Source organism: Thalia democratica, chromosome 6, assembly GCF_965202585.1.
Source record: "Thalia democratica chromosome 6, ktThaDemo2.hap1.1, whole genome shotgun sequence".
Lineage (NCBI taxonomy): Eukaryota > Metazoa > Chordata > Thaliacea > Salpida > Salpidae > Thalia > Thalia democratica.
This window is the reverse complement of record NC_139170.1, coordinates 27,594,533-27,615,495: the sequence shown is the minus strand read 5'-3', so window position 1 is coordinate 27,615,495 and position 20,963 is coordinate 27,594,533. Positions and strand designations below refer to the sequence as shown.

Below are 20,963 nucleotides of genomic sequence, written 5' to 3'. Positions count from 1 at the left end.
AATTTTTTTAATGAAGTTCAGAAACTTTCAAGCATCTATATTCTATACTGACGTATTGCTTAAAAAATCCAATTGTTTAGTTATAAATAAAATCAATAATGTACTGTAAAAAACATTGTCTCAATTTTTCTCTAGAAATTCAAAAAATTTTAAATAAAAAAAACTGACAATTTCTAATATTGCCTTAATGTTACTTAAGTTGTTGTAAATTTAAATTTTTAAGAATACAAAAACTAAATGCGCACTAAAAAATAATTCATAACTTAATTGTTTACTCAAAAATAAACTCTCAAGTTTTCAAGGATTTGAATTGAAATTTTAAGCATTTAAACTAACATTTTGCATAAAATATATTTAGCTTAACGCGTATGAACCCGAAGTAATTGAAATCACTACAAACTCAAGTAGAGTAAAAGAATTATCTGCACCCTAAGGTCAAATCTTTCTAAAAATGTAGATTTTTTCAAAATATTCCCTTTGTAATTTAGTGTGTAAGCTTTAAAACTCCTGTTAAATATACCGGAGTTTTTTTTGCTATTCATCATAAACCCGTAATATCTAGTGTAAAATTTGCCAGAATATCTAGGGTAAGTTTTCAAACTTATCTAAAATTTGCTTGAGACTTTTTTTTGCTCTTTATCATAAACTTCGGATCATCTAATGTAGGTTTCTAAATGAATTTCTTGCAAGCTCAAATTCTCATGCATTCCAAAATCAACTTCGTGCACACTAATGTGCACTCCGTAAAGAACACTGATCTAGAAGATACTTAATTCTTATTTTTAAATAACATTGCTGGAAACAATTTAGTTAAAAAAAAATAAAAAGATATATTTTACACTGAATCCTTCTTTTTTAGTTTATTACATAAAAAACTTGCTGATTGTTATCTGTTTTTCATTATATAAAAACCTCTTGTTTTTGATAAAGTTTTATTGATGAAATTTATTTTATACAAATAAAATTTACTAAAAGAAATTTAAAAATAATAAAAATATCAGAAATACGGAATCACTGGACTATTATTTATAATAAAATTTAGCTAGAAACATAAAAATTGAACAAAAGACAAAACTCAGTTTTATTTACATAATAAAAACTTTACAACTAAAAGACATTTTTTAGACAATTCAACCACATTCAAAATTAAAATATCAACCAAACAGTTCGTGCATAGAAATAGGAATATAATTGTTGCCGATTTTGCGGTACAAGACATCGTTGTCGATTTTTACTATGATGTCTTCGCCGACTTTGTAAAGCTTGTTGTTCTGATGGTTGTTGGCGGTTATCGGCATGAAAATGATTCCTCGCTTATCCGCCTGCAACTTCAACAAGCTGATGAGTTGGCATCTGGGCGCAGTGGCCGGATACATCTGTTATTATGTGAGATGTTTGTTATAATTATTCAGATCAGCAATTAAATACTAAAAAATAATAAAAATTAATTTGTTATTCTTAAATTTTTTTAATTTGAACTAATTTGAACAGTAGATTAAAACAAAATTGTGTTAAGTTAAAATACTATTTTCTATGCGCTCTATGAAGAGCCTAAAACAGAATTATTAGATGTATAAAACAGGAATATAAAATAATTTACTTTTGGGGGTGAAGGAGGTCTTGTAGTGGGGGGTGGCGGCGGCAGAGGGGGCTGGTATCTGCCACCTCTCTGGTAGTCGCGAGGTAAAGACTGTTGCTGCTTGTTAGCCCCACCTACCGGGCGGTTCATTGCTCTTCTTATTTCCGTCGTCGCGCAATTGAAACGATCCTATCAAGCAAAAGTTTGTAAGTTAATATTAAAATAATGGTGTATTTATTTTAAGTAGTTACCCACATAATATATAAAATATTTTTTACAAAACAAACAAGCTCGATTAAATTTTTAATAATACAGAAGTGGTGTTTATCAATTTCATATTGAATTTAACCAAAACTTTTAAAGCTAAATTAATTAAGTAAACAATATTAAACAAACAAAGAAAATTTACTAATTAAGGTATACAGTTATAAAACTTTAGTTCAAAAGGATAAAAAGGTGGAACAAATAAATTTATTTTAAATAATAGACTTAATTTTATCATCAATAATATTTTTACTTTATTTCAGATGCATTCATATGGTGGCACTACATTAAGATTATTTTTTTAATTGCACAGACTTAATCCTTTATAAATTATAGTTTTTATATTTAGTGTTAATAATGCATTTAAACATTATTCTTAATGTTTAAACCTGGTTACTTTTTAAACTTTTTTCTTGTAAACATTTACATGATTTTAAGTACTCAAGTTTATAGTTGGTTATATATATATATATATATATATATATAGAATTAAGTTATTTAACTTAATAAATTAAATTTTTCACACTGAGCCCACCTTGAGGGCTTTGTTAATAAAAAGGTTTATTCAAAGATGCAAAACTCGAAGAACTCAAGTTTCGTGATTACTCACTCATCAGCTTCAAAACAAGTTTAAAATAAAGCACAAAACAAAATCACTAATGAAGGTAAAAAATTTTTTGCATAAATATATATATATATATATATTTATCTAGTTATATAAAAACTATAATTCAACAGCTGTTTCACGCATGAAATGTAAAATTTCATGTGATCGTCAGTAAGTTACAGTTTATTATAATAGTGAACAAAAATTTCGATTTTCAAATTTTTATAATAATAGTGACGTAGTTATGGTACAGTTTATTGTACGATTAGCTGAATTTGAAATAATACGCTGTGAATGTTAATCTATGCTTTTAAGGAAAGTTTAGAAAGGTTATTTTGGAAAAATGTTTTAAGCTACAAAAAAAAATCTTTTAGACTGTTGCGAAAAATGTTCTAAAATACTCGTGTTTGCCGCTTCGATTTTATTTTGTTTTAATATTTAGTTGGTTTTAATTTTGTTAAAAAAGTATTTTTGATAATGGATGCATATGTTTTGTCTTTTGCTTTTCTTGTTTAGTGTTACGTTCTTATCTGATTTTTCGATTTCTATTTTTTCTAAATTACAAAGTTTGCAGCCGAATTTAGTAATGAATTTTGATTTTGTCCTGTTTAATATTTCCCATTTAATTTTTTAGTCTGTATTGCATGGTTGCCACTGATCAAGCTGAGAAAAATTTCCTGACTTTTTCCTGACTTTATAACAAAATTTTCATGACTTTTCGAAAACAAACTCTTAAAATAAACTTATTTTAAAATACATAATCTAACACTTAAAACTATATAAAGCTTTCACTCTAATTTTAGTACAAGGCATTTTTTGCTGAATTCTGTCATCAAACTTCCAGTACATCACTTAAACCATCTGTGTATGATTGATGTTTGTAATAAACAGCTCTATCAGCAAAATACTTGTATTATTACTTTATAAACAATGCTTGTCTGAAAAAGGACACAACTTTTTAGCATTTCCTAGCATAAATGTATCTAGATAAACAAAGGACATATAAGAAACTTTTACAATTAAACCTTGAATTAATAACGAATTTTCACTACTAAAATCTTAAAACAATAACAAATTTTTACATTTGAAACCTTAAAACAATAATAAAGAACACAATTTTTTAGAATTTCCTAGCATAAATTTATCTAGATAACAAAACGACATATAAGGAACTTTTACATTTAAAACCTTAAATCAATAATGAACTTTCACAACTAAAACCTTAAAACAATAACGGTTTTTTACAATTATAACCTTAAAACAATAAAGAACTTAATCAAATACTGTTTTTTTTTAATGTATGTACTTTGATAAAACACTTTGATTCTAAAATTATGCTAGATAAACTTTTGTGTATATACCACAGTTTCACTATGGAAAAGTCCTTGCTACAGATCATCAATACTAAAAAGCTTACAAAATCTGCTTGTTCAAGTAGGGTACTTGTTCAATATGTTAATAGAAAATTTTTGCAGTTTTATAAAGGATATTTTACTAATCTATACCAGATAAAGGCATTGGAAATAAAATTAAACATTGTTGTAATTTATAGGAAAATTTTGGAATTTTTTTCTGACTTTAAATGACTTTTAACTAATTTTTACCATTTGAAGGCTTTGTAAAACAAGGAACTTTGTAAATTTTAACTGACAAAATCTTATTATTATATTGTTATTATATTGTTTATTGTGCAATGTTGGACTCAGGCATCAAAACCTGAGCCACTTAAACAGGACACACAAAAAGAGAAAAAGAAAATAAACTTATATTCAAAACTTTAAGATAAATTATACATATATATATATACAAACATAATTTAAAAGGAAACACAAAGTTAAACACAATATGATAAACAAATGAACTAAATTGAAAATTCAGTTCAAAAAATTCAAATTTATATATTACTTAGTACACACAGTAAAAAAGTTTGTCTAAAATCATGGCTTATAAAACAATATTCATAACTACAAAATATATAAGTAAACTAATAGTTTGTAGGGGGGAGGCGTAGGGAAACGAATATTTTTCCTTTTGTTACAGTGGAAAATTAGTTAATTTTACTGGTATTTATCGTATTTAAGTCAAATCTTTTTAGCTTTAAACGAAATTGTTCTACCCTCTCACAAGATACTATATCCTGAGGTAGTCTGTTCCACATAGCTTTTGCTCTGTGAAAAAATGCGCCTTGCCACTGACTGTTTTGAAAATCATGTTTACATTTTATTTTCAAATTATTTCCTCTTAGTTGATATTTATTTTGGGAAAAATTAAAAAACTGGTCAAAAAAACTTTTATATTTGCCATTGATAATTTTGTAAAGAATTAATAAATCAAATTCCCATCTTCTATATTCCAGTGATTTCAATCCAAATTTAATCATTCTATCATTATATGACGTGTAAGATATGTTGCAACGATTACAAATATGACGGGTAAAACTCCTTTGCACAGATTCAATTTTGTTAATATCCTTTTTTAAATGGGGTGACCAAATTTGGGTACTAAACTCAAGTTTAGGGCGAACGTATGTTTTAAATAGTTTTGTCAGAATTGAAGCAGAATTAGTTTTAAAACTTTTCAATATTTGATAACATGTAGTTTTTGCAATCTTATATAAATAGTTGATATGTTCATTCCATTTCAAATCTTTGGAAATATAAATTCCTAAATCTTTAAAAACTTTAATTTCTGGTAAATGTTTCGACCAAACTGCCACACAATCTGACTTTTTTTTTTAATTTTATCAAATTTCCTGACTTTTCCTGACTTTTTTTCAAAACCCCCCATTTTTTCCTGACTTTTGTCTGCAATATTTTTTTAAATTTTTCCTGACTTTTCCTGATTTCCTGACCGAGTGGCAACCCTGGTATTGTTATCTTTTAAGTTCCATATGTAGTTCGCTAGTTCTGTTGTGTGACTTTTGTTAATATTGTTGAATGATGATTTGTGGTTTCTGTATCTTTGTTTGAAGGTATGTCCTGTGGATCCTATATACTGCTTTGGTGTTTTATTTGATGTTACTGTTGCTTTATAAATTATATTTGACACAGATATTATTATAAAGATATTATAAAGAAATATTATAAATATATACAGATAATATTATAAAGCAACAGTAACATCAAATAAAACACCAAAGCAGTATAAAGGATCCACAGGAAATACCTTCAAACAAAGATACAGAAACCACAAATCATCATTCAACAATATTAACAAAAGACACACAACAGAACTAGCGAACTACATATGGAACTTAAAAGATAACAATACAGACTACAAAATTAAATGGGAAATATTAAACAGGACAAAATCAAAATTCAATACTAAATTCGGCAGTAAACTTTGTAACTTAGAAAAAATAGAAATCGAAAAATCAGATAAGAACGTAACACTAAACAAGAAAAGCGAAAGACAAAACATATGCATCCATTATCAAAAATACTTTTTTAACAAAATTAAAACCAACTAAATATTAAAACAAAACAAAATCGAAGCGGCAAACACGAGTATTTTAGAACATATTTCCCAACAGTCTAAAAGTTTTTTTTTTGTAGCTTAAAACATTTTTCCAAAATAACCTTTTTAAACTTTCCTTAAAAGCATAGATTAACATTAACAGCGTATTATTTCAAATTCAGCTATTCGTACAATAAACTATACCATTACTACGTCACAATTATTATAAAAATTTGAAAATCGAAATTTCTGTTCACTATTATAATAAACTGTAACTTACTGACGATCACATGAAATTTTACATTTCATGTGTGAAACAGTTGTTGAATTATAGTTTTTATATAAATAGATAAATACTTAGCTCAAATTTAATTTGTCGAGCACTATCGACCAGAACTTTTATATAAAACCTTTCATATATATATATATATATATATATATATATATATATATATATCGTTTGCTAGATACTTCTGATTTTAAACAATTTTTACATTTATATGACATAAATATGTTAAACTTTTAAATTTTTTTAAATAAACAAACCTTTATAAATGCATCATCTTGAAATTTAGGGGGAAATAAAGATTTCCAATTATTATACCATCGCATTACTTCCTTAAGGTTTGGAGATTGGTTAAGCCAATTACTCAGAGCAGACAACCATTTAGGGAAAAAATAATTGTCCAATATAGTTACTAAACTCTGTAGCGGAATAAGCTCCTGTAGTTATTAAACTTTAAACATCAGGAATTTAAATTAAGTGTTAAATATTTTATAATAAATGTCACATAAATTTTGGAAAAAAAAAACAATAAAAACACTTATTTAGATAGTTAAAAATACCAATTGACATGTTATTATACATAAACAAGTTTAATGAAAACTATCTACAATAAAAAGCTATGTTATATTGCCTACGGTAAAAAATTAAAATTTAAAATGTTATTTAAGCGTAAAATATTTGCCTGAAAATAGAAAAAAAAATTTTTGACCTAGTAAAAATATAATAATTAACCTGCCAAGAAAGTATTGTTTCGAAATCAAGTGTTTTTTGATTAGAAGGATCAACTATGAATTCTTGCATCAAAGTTTCTGTAATAAAAAAAAAACTAACAAACAGATTTAAAAAATATTAAAATAGTTAAAAAAAAACTTAAACATTTCGTGATTCACAGTTAGCTGATAAATATTTGTTGTATGCCCTTTCTAACCTTCTTTTTTACATTACTTGAATTGTTTTTTTTGTAAGTGACAACTTAAAAATAGTCAAGAATTCGTCAAAAAAAAGCTTAGACAACATCCGTATAATCTCCTATCAGCTTGACAATTACAATATTAAACTCAACTATGAATTGCAATAATACTACATACTAGTTAAGTAAATTTTTTCAAACAGGCTAGGGAAAAAAATGTTATAAAATGCTTTAATTGTATGTTTGAGTTAGTTACAATTGGTGCTTTTAATTTTTACAACACTTAAAAATTATCTCAAAACCTGCTTCAATTTAACTGTTTTCTTCAAAAATTTTAATGGAAAAGCTTATAAGAAACTGCCAAAGGCTTAATGTTGGCCTTTGTTGCACTAGTTAAAAAATCTTACATCTAACAAACTATTTTTTAAGTTTTAGTTATGCACTGTGCGATGACAGAATAAAATTTACTTCACTAGACTTCACTAACATCGATAATTCCTAAAGCAAATGCATCTTACATTTTCATCTTGTTATAATTACTAATATCAACAAGATTACAAGCGAATTTTGTTAACGTTGACTCGTAGGTCAGTGTTATTCATGCTTTGAGTTGATAGTATTAGGGAGTTGTTATAAGAACAAACAAAATTTGGCGTCTTTACTAGTGATAGATGTGTAACTCACTGTGACCAGTAGCACCATGTAGGATTTTTACTTGTGCCTGTAGAAACTCTTATACTTTATGTACCGTTCTAATGACAATGTCGTAGAGCTAAGATTTAAAATATAAAGCTTTTTAAATTTAAAATAAATACTTAGCTTAAATAAAAAACAAGAAAAGATTGTGTTGATTTTGAATAGCTTTAACAATTCAAAAAACAAACGAACTTGTCGCTAAGTAGGCTTGTTAAAAAGATGCACTACTCTCAAGATATTATACAGACAGTATTCTGACAAATAAAAAAAAAACATATGAGTAAACAATTTTACAACATAAATAAAATTTATGATATATATAGCGATTAAATTTCCTATGGTAGAATCAGAAAAAAAAAAATATTTACATGAAAATAAAGCACTTTAAAGCATAAACAAGAACTTGTAACCTTAATAAATCGAACCATTAACCTTAGACATCACCAGTAACATAGGTATCTAGTCATAGAAAAACAAACATTTGAAATATTTAATAAAGACCATGGTAGTTTGGACTGACTGACAAAGCATGCTGTTCAGACAGTAGTCTTAAAAAAATCTTTTCTTGTTTACTTTTAATAAAAAACTAACTATCAGTATTACTTATTAAATTTTTTAGTAATAACTTCTTACGAAGCTTATTTAAGTACAAGTATTAAGTGGTTTTGTTTCCAAATTCTTTGTTTTAGAAAATATAAAGAAGAATATAAAACTATCAAACAAACTATTATCAATAACACATTTAGATCATATGGGAGGTAATATTTGTTGTTTTACAATTTGATTTTATTGAAGGCTTAATTAAGTTCAACGTAGATTTTCGGATTTAAGTGATCTATAAAATTAATTATTCTATAGAATAGATTAATCTATAGAATAACTTACTTTACATAAAAATAGTTTTGCACTAAGTTTATGTTTTGTTTATACTTGGTTTAATTTAAAAATAAAATTTTTACTTTTATTAATTATAGAGTTTAGACATTAATAATTTTAAAGCATTTAAATTGAGGTACACTTAAAAACTAAGTTTTCTTCAAACATTTTTAAAATAATCAATAGCGAAATTAATATTATAACAAATACTGCTTCTAAAATCATAAAAACTTTAATTTTTTCAGCATTAAATGGTTTAAAGCTCTTTTTTCACTTTCAATTTAAACATCATGTCAAGCTAATACAATCAAACGTACCTAATTTAGGGATGATGGTGTTTATCATGAAGGCGTTCCAGCTACCCCTGTTCCAAACATTGAACCACGGCTTCAGTATGACCCTGGCCGAACTATCACGAGCGTGCCACTGCTGCAGCGCCTTCGCCAGCTTCATCTGTATAGTGGCGTACCTATGGGTAAAATTTGATTGTTTTACATTGGCTTAAAAATTTGTTGTTTTGACAACGAGTTTGATAATAAGGTAGGCTTAACTACTTTCAACTTACTGCTAGTTAACTCACACTTTTGCAACCTAAATATGTCTGCAAATTTTTCAAAACAATAGTTTTAAAATAATACAATTACTGGATTTGAAAATTAACTTGAGGTTTTTAATCAAGTGCTTCATAAAGATTTTTTAAGTATTTTTACAGTTTTATTCAGATCCATAAAACATTTGACATTTCAAATTACAAAGTACAGTAACTTGCCAACTAGGTACGCACTTGCTATGTACGAACTGCCGGTATAGTACGCACTTTTTAGCCGAAAAACGCTGTGTTTAAAACGCAACTTTTAACTATTTTAAACCTTTAAGTAGTGATACAAACGCATTGTATTTAAGATTAAGTTGTACTGCATTAAATTAAAATAATTTCAAACTAAAAGACCTAAAAAATAAGTTGTGAATATACAAAATGTATATCAAATCCAATATTTAAAGCAAACATGTTACAGTTTATTAATTTAAAGAAAATAACGAACAGTATAATTTAAATTTTAGTATCCCATGATTATAACATATAAATAAAAATACTTAAAAAGTTACTCTAAATTTATATAAACGAAAATAATAAACAGTGAAATAAAGGTTTACATACCCAATGATTGTATCATAAACTTAAAAAGTTTATAAGCCATAATACAAAACATTGCAATTGACATACCCAACGATTGAAAAATAAACGTAGAAATCGTATAAAAAAAGCGATATTAATGAAATAAAAGAACATTGCAACTGAGATTTATTTAGAAATAGATGCTTTTGAAAATATTTCTGTTAGTGTTGCGTGTTGTTTGGATTTAGCAGACATTTTATGTTGCTATTTTTTATTTCAAAATCCTAAACTAGCGTTTTAGAATAAACACAAATAATTAAAAGCATTAATAATGTGGTTTTAAACATGTTTGTATTAGGTTTAATGTAAGTAATTAAAGACAAAAGTTTCCTAAGTACGCACTTTTGTGTTGTGTTCAAAGTGTGTACCTAGTTATCAAGTTACTATAGTCTTCTAATTTATAGTTTCGACGTAAGTATAATAAAAAATAACTACATAATAAAAAAAAACTCCATCGTCTATGAAGTCATAATAAAAACTATAAAATATTAGTCAAAACTCTTAAGTGTAAACTTTTACTGAAACAGGTGGTGAAGCTAACTTTAATTGTACTTTTCGAACATTTACTAAGAGAGACATAAAATATTATAGTTTTTAAATAGACCTATGATCTTGTATAACTTTAAAACAATAGGAAAACAAGACTTTAAACACTCCTTTAAAGCATGTACTTACAATGGTTCAAGCAGCTCTGACATTGATTGAAGACTCAACCAAGGATGAATCCACGAGTGAAGAGGAACAGAATCTCTTAGTGGATCCCATTTTTCTACCTCTGTTTGTATGCGAGGTTTGACCTGTGAATTTAATTTAAGTAAAATAAAACTCTTTTTAAATAGCAACATTTTTTAAATTTAATGTTTCTAATAATAAAAATTTTCAATAAAATAGAGTAGAATTTGAAAAAATGGTATTAAAAATTTTCCTCGAGTATAAAAAGTTCAAAATTGCTAACTTATTTTCAATTGTTATATTTTAAAATCTTTAATGATAGATTAAAATTATTTAAAACATACTATAAATAATTAAAAAATCTAATTTTCATTTAATATTTACCAATTTAATAAAAACTTTCTTGTATTAAAAACTTTTACAAAAAGGCAAAGTTCATTTAAAATTTGTTTCAATTTTCAATTCTAAAATTTCTAAAAATGGTTTAGCGACTGATGATCGAATTGGTATGATCAGACCTTAATTTTTTTTTAAACAAGTTTTTTTGTTCATTTTTACTATAAAATTAAACTTAAGTTAAAAAATCTAGGTTCATTAGTATAACAACATTGAAAAGATACTGTAAATCTACTTTAAATGTTTTTTTTAATCAACAAATATTTAAATGATACAAAAAAAAATTATCTTTATGATAAACTTTTCGTATTTTATGAAATTTTATTACATTGCATGTAAAAATAGCTTAAAATTCCAGGTATATGAGTTTTTTTTAGCAATTTTGTTCAAAATTCCAGTTTTTTTTGCATAAATTGTAAAATTCCAGGTTTTTTCTAGGATTACAGGTTTTTTGTTAACCCTGTACAATGTACATGACAATTTTACGCTTTGCTAAAAAAAAGTTTCAACAAAACACCAGAATGCCCTTTGCACTAAATAAATAAATCGAACTCGACAAACCGACCAATTGCGCGAGTATATTTTGCAATATCCACCCGGGCAGGATGGGCAGCCACGCCTCGATCAGGGTGAGCATGACGTCACAATGGCGGGGCTGCCACGTCATGACTGATGCGCGGATCTTAGGCATGCACACGTTCCACACCAGGTGCTGGTACACGTCGGTTTGGTCGGTTTCATTGTTCTGTTGGTGGGTAAAAAATGTTTGAAACACAACATTTTTGTATAGTTAACAGGATATGTCAACTGACTCTTGAAATTGAGAGCAGTTTAATTTATAATTTTATTTCAAAAAAATAAAGTGTTTGTTGTTTAAAAACATAGGTTAAAAGCTTACATAAAATAGCTAAATTATGGCTAGTAAACAGGTTGTTGACAGAATCCTATTACAAGATATTTTATATTTTAACTTTTGTATACTGTTTTTTTTTTCATTAGAAGAAATTTTTGTTAAAATAAAAACACTAAGCTACAGAAGCTTTTCATGAAAAGCAGGTATTTAAAAACAAAAAATGCAATAAATCTGTAAACACAAACTTGTTGCAATGACAAAGCAGAAACATCTAACTCTAATAACTTTTTCCACCGTTGCATTTCATTAACACCAAATTGAGGGTCATCGCTCAATGGCTTCCAACTACAAAAAAAAATTATTAATTTCATTTAATTTCATGACAAAAAAAATTAATATACACATATTTGTTAGTAGATAATTTAGTTGTTTAACAAATAACAATGCTATAAAAAACGACAACTTACCTGGCAAAATAAGTTTGAAGCTGTTTCTGAACGGCCGATGTGCCAATGTCTTGCAATTCGAACAATTTGTATTCAGCAAAGTAGTCTTTCTATTTACAGTTAGAGAGTTTATAAATAGATCTTTGTTTTAAATTAAGCAAAAAATAAAGAAATTTTGGAAGTTAATGGTAATGAAAATACAAACTAATGAGCAACTAATTACACTACAAAGAAGTAAAAAATTACAGTACAGTGCTTAAAATTTGTTAGAGTTTTTTTTAATCATTAATCTAGGTGCTAACGAACAAGTATTATAAATTATTGGAATAATATTATATTTGAGCATTAAAAACGTGTTGGCTCAACAAACTAAAGACTTAAAAATTAGTTATCTTATTTATTCTACAAATAATAAAAGTCTGTCAACTTAAGTTTTTATAAAACAAAGTTATAGATTAAAAAATGTTTGTATAAAAACAGTTACATTGTCATCGATAGAACACTTCATTTCTAAGCAAATAGTTTAAACTCATTGGATATCGTAATAAACAAAAGACATATTCCTCAACATTTAAAAATTTATAAAAATCGCTTATTGAAGCTTTACTTACTTGAAACAAAGCTAGCATTTCGGCTATACCATCCAACTTATCTTGACAGCTTGCTTCAGAATTGACAAAATCATCACATTGGTTTATTGCACTAAAAACAACCTGAAAAAATATTTTTAATAAAAGTTTTGTTGATTTTGTTTATATTATTACTCTGTAACAAAAAATGTAAAATAATTATTACTTTATTTTTAACTATTTTTTTATTAGCTATACTTTATAATTTTGAATACATGTTGCCATATAACAATTTCTAAGTTTATTTATTTGCTTGAATTACTTTAATTCGTGAAATTTCATCTTCTTGTCTTTTAAGTTCATTTTGTAAAGTAGCTTCTTCATGATTAATAGAAACTAGTCGATCACTTTCATACCTTTTTTGCTTGTCAACCTGTTAAGTGAAGTATAGAAATTATTACTGTTAAATACTAAAACAGCGGTAATTTGTATAAGTGTTTCTTTAAAATATTATGTATATACACAAAATTATAGAATACATAGCAAAAACTATTCGTATTCCATTTTTATTTGTAATGTGTATTTCAAAAGGAAGTAACTTTATAAAAAGAGATAAGTTATATTATTTAAATTGACAGTTCTATTTTTATAACAGTTCTAGTTTACATAAGATTCTACTACTATCTTTTTTACTCATATTTAAATATTTAATAAAAACTATCAGTCTTTAAATGAAAAAATAGTAGAAATAGTATTACATTTATTTAAGATAAAATTAAGCTTATTTTCAATTAGTTCAGCCTAAAATTATTCTAAAAGAAATTATCAACTCATGAATGTACATATTTTAGTTTTTCAGCTTAATTCTTGGAAAGGCTAATGATTTTCTATATATTTTTGTTAAATATATCATTATCTATTTTCCAATGTGTTTTGCATTTTCTCAGTGATATTAATGAATATACCTTAAATTAATTATTATTTTGACTGTATAACATTGCTATTAACTAGCTAGATTATTATTCAATGAAAAATCAGTCAAGATCTTACAGAAATAATGTTCTTTTCAGTATCATCAATGAGTTCTTGTATGTTGTATAACAATTGGTGACAATGAAAAGCTTCAGGATTGTCGTCGTTCATATTTTCGTCATCAGATTCAAACTCTGCATCGTCATATTTTAAACCTCTACCAGCAATCGCGTGATACCTGTAGAGTTTTCAATATTATTTTCAAATTAAAGGAATTTTTTATTTAAAAATAAACTTGTTTAAAATCAACATGAAAAAATAATGGATTTTTTTATCGAAGTTTTTACTTATAGAATGAAAAAATTAGACGTTATCACTTAAAAAAAGTTTATTTTTACTAATCAATCTGACTTATCGTGAGAACCAACCCCGAAAAAACTTTTGTCTGTTTACTTGTCATGTCGATTACTTTAACTTTATTATAATTTAAATCGCTCTGAGTAGCTAAATTTTCAATTTTACTTCCGGCTCTACTGTAACTTCGATTGGAAGTCTTTCCAGTTTTTTTGAGATCGTCAATGGTGCGGAACTTATATTTCAGCTTCTTCTTACCGCTCGACGCCTCGTCTCTTCTCCACTGTTTTCCTGCTTTCTCCTGAAAAATAAGTACTTTTTATAAAACTCCCATGCTGGGTAAAACGAAAAAAAAAAATTATAAAATAAAGTTTTGTTTTTAAGAAAGCTAATTTTGTTCTAGTAAATAAGTATTCAGCTTTAAAAAACAATGAAAATAACAAGAACAATAAATTCAAAAAACAGAACAAAATAAATAGTTCATAAATATTACTGTAAAATTTTTAACTAATTGGAATACAAGGATAAAATAGTTATGACTTAAACGTTATTATTCTAGAATAGTTTTCACATATGGACATTTATTTACAACAATAAACACACCAACTTTTTTTATAGTAAAGTTTTGAACATAAATTTGTAGTAATTCTTCTTGAATTAATAACTACTAAAAACTTTCAATAAATAAGAACTAGTGACAAACTAATGTGGTAATAAAAAATTAAAACATTTAAAATGAAAACAGTATTTTTCAAAAACTAGTTGAATTAGTAATAATTTTCATTAACTTTGTAACCTAAACTATAAGATAAAATAAACCAGATAATTGTTGATTTAAATATTATTTGCTATTTAAGTATACAGTTTATTTTTTCTTTGATATTAAAGTTATAAACATTATGTCTACAAAATAAAACGTAACAAATGAAAATAGAATGTCAATTCCTAATAAATTATTTTGTTTACAAGACACTGCATAGTATTCCAATATAATAATTGTCAGTTTTTTTTTTGCTTCTACCATTAGTATTTTATCAACTTTCAATTACTAACCTTCTAAAATAATTACTATTTAAATAGATAAATGTTTAAATTTATTACTAGTTATAGTTAAGACTACAAAACTTGAGTTTTTTTCTGTAACCTTATTTTATACCAAGCATTTTTTGTGTTATTAGCTAGTTTTTTATATTAGATTAATTAATATTAACAAAAAAATTCTATAGAAAACTCATAAAAATTAATAATATGATGTCTCCTTGTTTGATATCTCTTAACAAAACATAAATTTTAAAAATAAAACTGAAAAAACTAACAGTTTGGTCATCTTCCACTTCTTTCTTATCATTTTCAGTAGGAAAATGAATTCGGGACTGTTTAGTTCTTTCAGTGCCAGCAGCGCCCAGCCCAACTTTCCGAACTCTTTTGTGTGCTTCTATTGGGTTCACTATACCCTGCCTGTTCTTTCCGAGACCCTCGCCAAACTTGAACCCCATTTTTCTCATGATTGATGAACCTGTTTGTTAAAAATGTAAATTAAAAAAAAACAGTTTAAGATGTTTAATTTCATTGGTGGTCTTTAGAGTGCAAATAAAAAAAATATTTCAAAAATTTTTTTGAATGTAATATCTCTACGTGGAATATTTTCAAATTTAGTAGGTATAAAAATAGATAGAAATAATATGAAAATTAGTTTCAAATAGTTATTAGCTGTTAAAACGTTTTCAAACTATCAATAAATCTATGGATAAAAGGTCATCTAAGTATATAAAAAACATAATCAATAAATAAAGATTAAAGTATATGCTTTTGTATAGTACTTCTTTACCTATGTAATTAAACTTAACTACAAACTTTAAATAAAAAATACAATGCTTAGAAGCAGTAGGTCGTAAAAAATTAAATGCTCTTTTTTCTTAGTAATTTTAGACATTATACAACAATTGCTATAGACCATACTTGTCCAATGTCAATTGAAGTATTAATGTATTTTATATTTATTAAAGCCTGTAAAAAAAAGTGTTATAAACTTAATTACGTTATATTTTTTGTAGAGAAACAAAATTATAAAGTAAAAAAGTATTCTTTACTTTCTTTGAAGGGTAAAACACTTTTTTAATAAAACTTTGTCTTATTTTTACATAATTAGATAAGCTACTTCCTATTTTTTACCGCTTGTTAAAATTCAAAGTAACTTTTGAGATACAAGCGATCAAAGTTATACCATTCAATAGGCTCCTTATAAGAGGTGCAAACTAAGAGAGCAAAAATAGACTATTTCACTAAAAATCTATCTCTTCTTCAGTTTTTGAACAATTGTTTAAAACTTTTTCAGAGTAATCTTAAATAAATTTCAAACTTGTAGAAAACAGATTTTTTAATTCTTGTAAAAAAAATAATAAAAAATGAACAAAAAAAAAATATTATTTAAAAAAAATTTTGGTAAATTTGTTTTAATGATTTCAAAAACCCACCTCCTACAAATTGTTTGTAATTTTTATAAGTACATTTCTTGAAAATTTGAATAAAATTGCTTTAAAAATAAAGGAGATAAACTTTTAGTGTTTTTTTTTTAAATTCCAATAAAATTCCCCTTAAAAATTTTCAATTCCATACTGTTGTATTGGAATTTTTTACAAAACTTGTTGTATCACAAAAGTTAGTTGAAGAAAAAATATTTTATGGTACATACTCTAAGCTTTATAATATGTTAATTTTTGTAAATGAAAATTTTCAAGTAATTAATTTAATTTAACTAATTTTAACTTACATATCTAACTACAAATTTAGTTTTTAAACTTAATAATTAGTACTTGAAGTTTTAAAAACAGACATAAAATAAACTACTTATTGATTTATTCTAAACATTTATACCACTCTAATAAAAACTATAATAGATATACTAGATTGATAACTAAGCTTAACAGCTATAAATCCCAGTAATATAGTCAAACTAACCAACTCCTTTGGTGTACCTTTCAAAACTGGCAAAGTTGCCATCAACTTTTTCTTTTTTGGTAGATATACTGTAACCTCTCATTTGTCCAACCGTGGTAATAGTGCTGTAGTAATACAGTTCAGTTGAGTTACATAAAAGTTAAAGTTTATTTTTACATAAACAGCTTATTTTAAATACTAATTTAGAGACCCAAGTAAATTTAACTATTTTTAAATTTTTAAATAAATGTACATAAGTAGTTAGAATTTTTTTTTAATACATTTAAAAAGAATTCAATTAGTTGTTTTATTATGAAAAAATATATCTTAACTTTACTAACAAGCGATTTAACTAGTTAAAAAAACGATTGTACAAAAATTTTTGTAAAAGTTATACCATAAATTAATTTAGTAAACTTTTATCTTTATATGTTAAGATTACAAGGGGTACATCACTTATTTGATAGAGTTCTAAGCTATAAGTCATTTTTACATATTTTTATAATTCGAACTATAACCCTTTATACAGCAACCTTGGAGTTTTCAGATAACTTTTTTTTACTCTTGGTATATACAAAAAAAACCACCCTTTGAAAAATTTTAGCTGATTTAAAAAAAGATTATAGAAGCTATTTTAGATTTTGTAAAACCCACCCCAATGCAAACTGTAGGGGACCCAAAAAATTTGACCTTAGAGTTTTTAGCTGAGTTTTTTTTTTTACATGTGGCCAATTATCACATAAAAACACTGAGCATAATTCAAGAAAATTTAAATAAAGTTTTATGAAGATTTGAAAAGTCCAAATTTTTTTGTTACTATTTCCAGTTTTGGACCAACTTTGCCCCTCCCCCCTACAGCCTTAAACAACAATTAAAAATTTTGATAATAATTAGAAACAGTTTACTTAAGCTTAAAAAAAAACTATAATTCTAAAAAGTAATATTTAAAACTTAAGCTCAAAACATTAGCTTAATGTTTCAACTAACGCTTCTTGTTTTTCCTCTTTATCATCAGATATGTTTATTTTTTCTCCACCAACAAAGTTGACATTAGACTGATACTTTCCATGTTTTTTTGCTTTCAGCTTGCTATAAGACATGTTTACATAGTAATGTTTCATTACTTTAGTAAGGTAAACTTACAAATATTTGTAAAGTACAGCCTTAATTTTTAAATAGTACTTACAAATAAGGCTTATTTATAAAAAATGTATAATGTTGTAATAACAATATTTCTAGTAATTTGATAAAAAAGAGTGTTTACTTTTTTAATTCCTACACTCTTTAATGGGTATATACATTTATTTATTTATAATTATATAAGTTCTTTTAACTTAATACTTGTTTATATGAAAAAAAAATATTCTAAACTAAATGCTTTAAAGTAGTTCCACTCTGTGTTTTTAAACCCTGGTTGGATAACATTTACATAAATATTTATATTATTATAATATTTACATAAATTAATAATATTATATATATATTATAATATCATAAAATAAGGTTAATGTTCAAACTTAAACACCTTCTACTGAGCCCACTTGAAGGGCTTTTAAATAATTTATTGAAATGGCGATTTTAAAAATTCTGGTACATATGTTTCATAAAGCTTTAATTTTTCATAAAGCTTTAATCATTAGCCAGTTAAATTCAAAATAAAAAGCACTGTACTAAACAAAGATACAAAAGTTATGCAAAAAAACAAAAAACAGTATGACGTAATATTGTACATTACTAGTATTCAGTACAAAAATCGATCTACCATCTAAATAATGAAACAACTAATTTTTGACAACATCTAACTAATCAACTAACATACAAAACTTAAACTCAATATTTACAAAAAAATTGTAAAAATAGTTCGTAATCATTTAATTTATAATATAAAGTGTAGTAGTAGGTAATAATCTACAGTTTATTCTACATTTAGTAACATAACTTAAAATTAATAGATGCTAGTGTACCTTGTGTGTACACCCTCAAACAATTCTTCAGATTTAGATATTTAAAAAAGCTTATAACAAAAGCATTATAGGCATACGGATTTTTTTTTTACAAAAGTTAACATGAGTACTAACAAAAGCTAGTATAAACTATAGGTAAGATTTTATAAAAATAAATGCTTTAATTAACTTGTGGATATATTTATCTTTGTAAAAAGTATAGAGTGCAACTTTTTTACCTTCAAATTTTCTAGTAAACTTAAAATTTAACAAAAAAAACTTTTTTTTTTAAAGCTAGAGACCTGACACTTTAAGAAAGTTTTTCTTAAAACATTTAGAGAACTTATTCAGAAGATCAATAACTAAACTGAAAAACATTAAAAAAAAAAATTAATAAGAAAAGAAAGACAAACTTTTTTAAACATTTCAAAGATAAAACTAAGGGGGTTTTTTAAGAGGGCTTAAAAACTCTAGGATGTCTTTTTAACCTTTGTACTTGCCCTTCTATTGAAAACTAATGAAAATTTTAAACTATGACACTTTTATCTAAAAAAAATATTTAAATTTCAACAAACAGTAAATAATAACTGGTAATTTATGTATTTATGTAAAAAACAAGACTTGAGAAAGGTATTCTACCCCTATGCCTTTTATTCCTAGTTATACATAATTTTAAAAAAATACTTAAATTATACAGATCTATTTTATATTCCTAACTTTTTTAAATTTTTCTTTTGGATTTCCTTAGTAGATTTAAAAGGTTTTCAAGTAGTTAAAATTCTCTTACATTGACTTATGTTTTAAAACCCTGTACTTCAATACAAATTTAAACCCAACATCTATAACAACAAAACGGCATAAGAAATAATTACATTAAAAATAATCAAATAAAATTACATTTGACTATGGGAGTGATTTAGATTTAAGATTATGCAAAACCGGTTAAAATATTTTTTGAAAATTGAAAGCAATAAAAACTAACCTGTAGCCACTCTTTTCTGGATCTGCCCATATACCATAAACAGCATCATCTTTAGTTTGCTTAAACTGAAGTCTGTCTGGGTTAAGTTCATTCATTAAGTCATCACTTGTGACTTCAAATTTTTCTAATTCTTCATCAGAATCGTATAAATGAGTCATAATGCTGTGTTTTTAAAAGTACACCCAAGTAATTTATAATTTTTCTGATAAAAACTATGTTTTATACAAATTTTAAGCTTTATTAATTTGTATTTACTGCAAATGTATTATTACAAGTACAAGAACTCAAAACTGACTAATTAATTGAGATCAAAAACTTAGATTTAAATGCATTCATAATTTCATACTCCTTGTGATTCAAAATTATATCTTTCAATTTTTTTATGGTATAAAAACATCAGACTTACTCTTCCCTCTACAACAATAAACATTTTTTGAAGGTCAAGCAAGCAATTTGTCATGACCTGCAATTCTACCTCCCCTTATAGAATTAAAACTAGACTAACCGAAAAACTTAAAATAAAAGAATTAACTATTTATTTAACTAAAAACAAATTCATTTGTGACATGTCACTTTAATTTAAACACTGTATTGAAAGTATTTTTTTAAATATTAATTATTCAAAATCCTTATTATTTTATCAACTGTCACTAAAACAAAAATAATTAAGAAAAGCTTCTGGTAAGTTTCCAACTAGCCCAGTAAAGAAGCAATTCAACACTCAGGGTATCTAACTTTTTTTTATAAAACAATTTAATTCATAAGTCTAAAACATAATTAAAACACAATATGTTAGACATAAAAATAAAATATAACAATAATTAGTAAGTTATAGAATTTAAACAAAACAATTGGCAAAATAATAAATGAACAAAATAAATATTAATGATATTTTGGAAAAAAAAAAGCCAGCTTCTATTTTTAGTGGCACCAGCACAATTTATCTTATCCGAAATTATTTAAGTAATGTTTTATTTAAAAATATTTT

At 25.4% G+C, this 20,963-nt stretch overlaps 1 protein-coding gene across 2 annotated transcripts; it reads right to left on the bottom strand.

Annotated features, from left to right (window-relative positions):
* Window positions 1-1,005: 1,005 nt before the first annotated feature.
* Window positions 1,006-20,174, bottom strand: LOC145839485 (tuftelin-interacting protein 11-like). Of its 2 annotated transcripts, none has more exons than XM_082947063.1 (17): window positions 19,976-20,174; window positions 18,038-18,139; window positions 17,072-17,175; window positions 15,430-15,629; window positions 14,188-14,414; window positions 13,838-13,997; window positions 13,110-13,220; window positions 12,830-12,931; window positions 12,240-12,328; window positions 12,018-12,117; window positions 11,485-11,664; window positions 10,527-10,648; window positions 8,992-9,143; window positions 6,925-7,001; window positions 6,453-6,629; window positions 1,601-1,768; window positions 1,006-1,376 (listed from the first exon to the last, which is right to left on the bottom strand). In XM_082947063.1, exons 1-17 carry the CDS (start codon window positions 20,131-20,133, stop codon window positions 1,155-1,157), a joined length of 2,451 nt encoding a protein of 816 aa, XP_082803189.1. In that variant the 5' UTR covers window positions 20,134-20,174; the 3' UTR covers window positions 1,006-1,154. The 2 variants fall into 2 exon arrangements, with proteins under 2 accessions (XP_082803189.1, XP_082803190.1); XM_082947064.1 differs by having other exon boundaries at window positions 6,453-6,611.
* Between the last annotated feature and the right edge of the window lie 789 nt (window positions 20,175-20,963).

What these genes read in the sequence shown, in the direction of transcription:
- LOC145839485 (XM_082947063.1), bottom strand. Translation starts at nt 20,133, where the DNA reads ATGACTCATTTATACGATTCTGATGAAGAATTAGAAAAATTTGAAGTC. An exon ending in AAATGCTAGCTTTGTTTCAA is followed by an intron (nt 12,329 to 12,829) that starts GTAAGTAAAGCT and finishes AACTGTAAATAG; the next exon opens with AAAGACTACTTTGCTGAATA. An exon ending in CACCATCATCCCTAAATTAG is followed by an intron (nt 7,002 to 8,991) that starts GTACGTTTGATT and finishes TTTTTATTACAG; the next exon opens with AAACTTTGATGCAAGAATTC.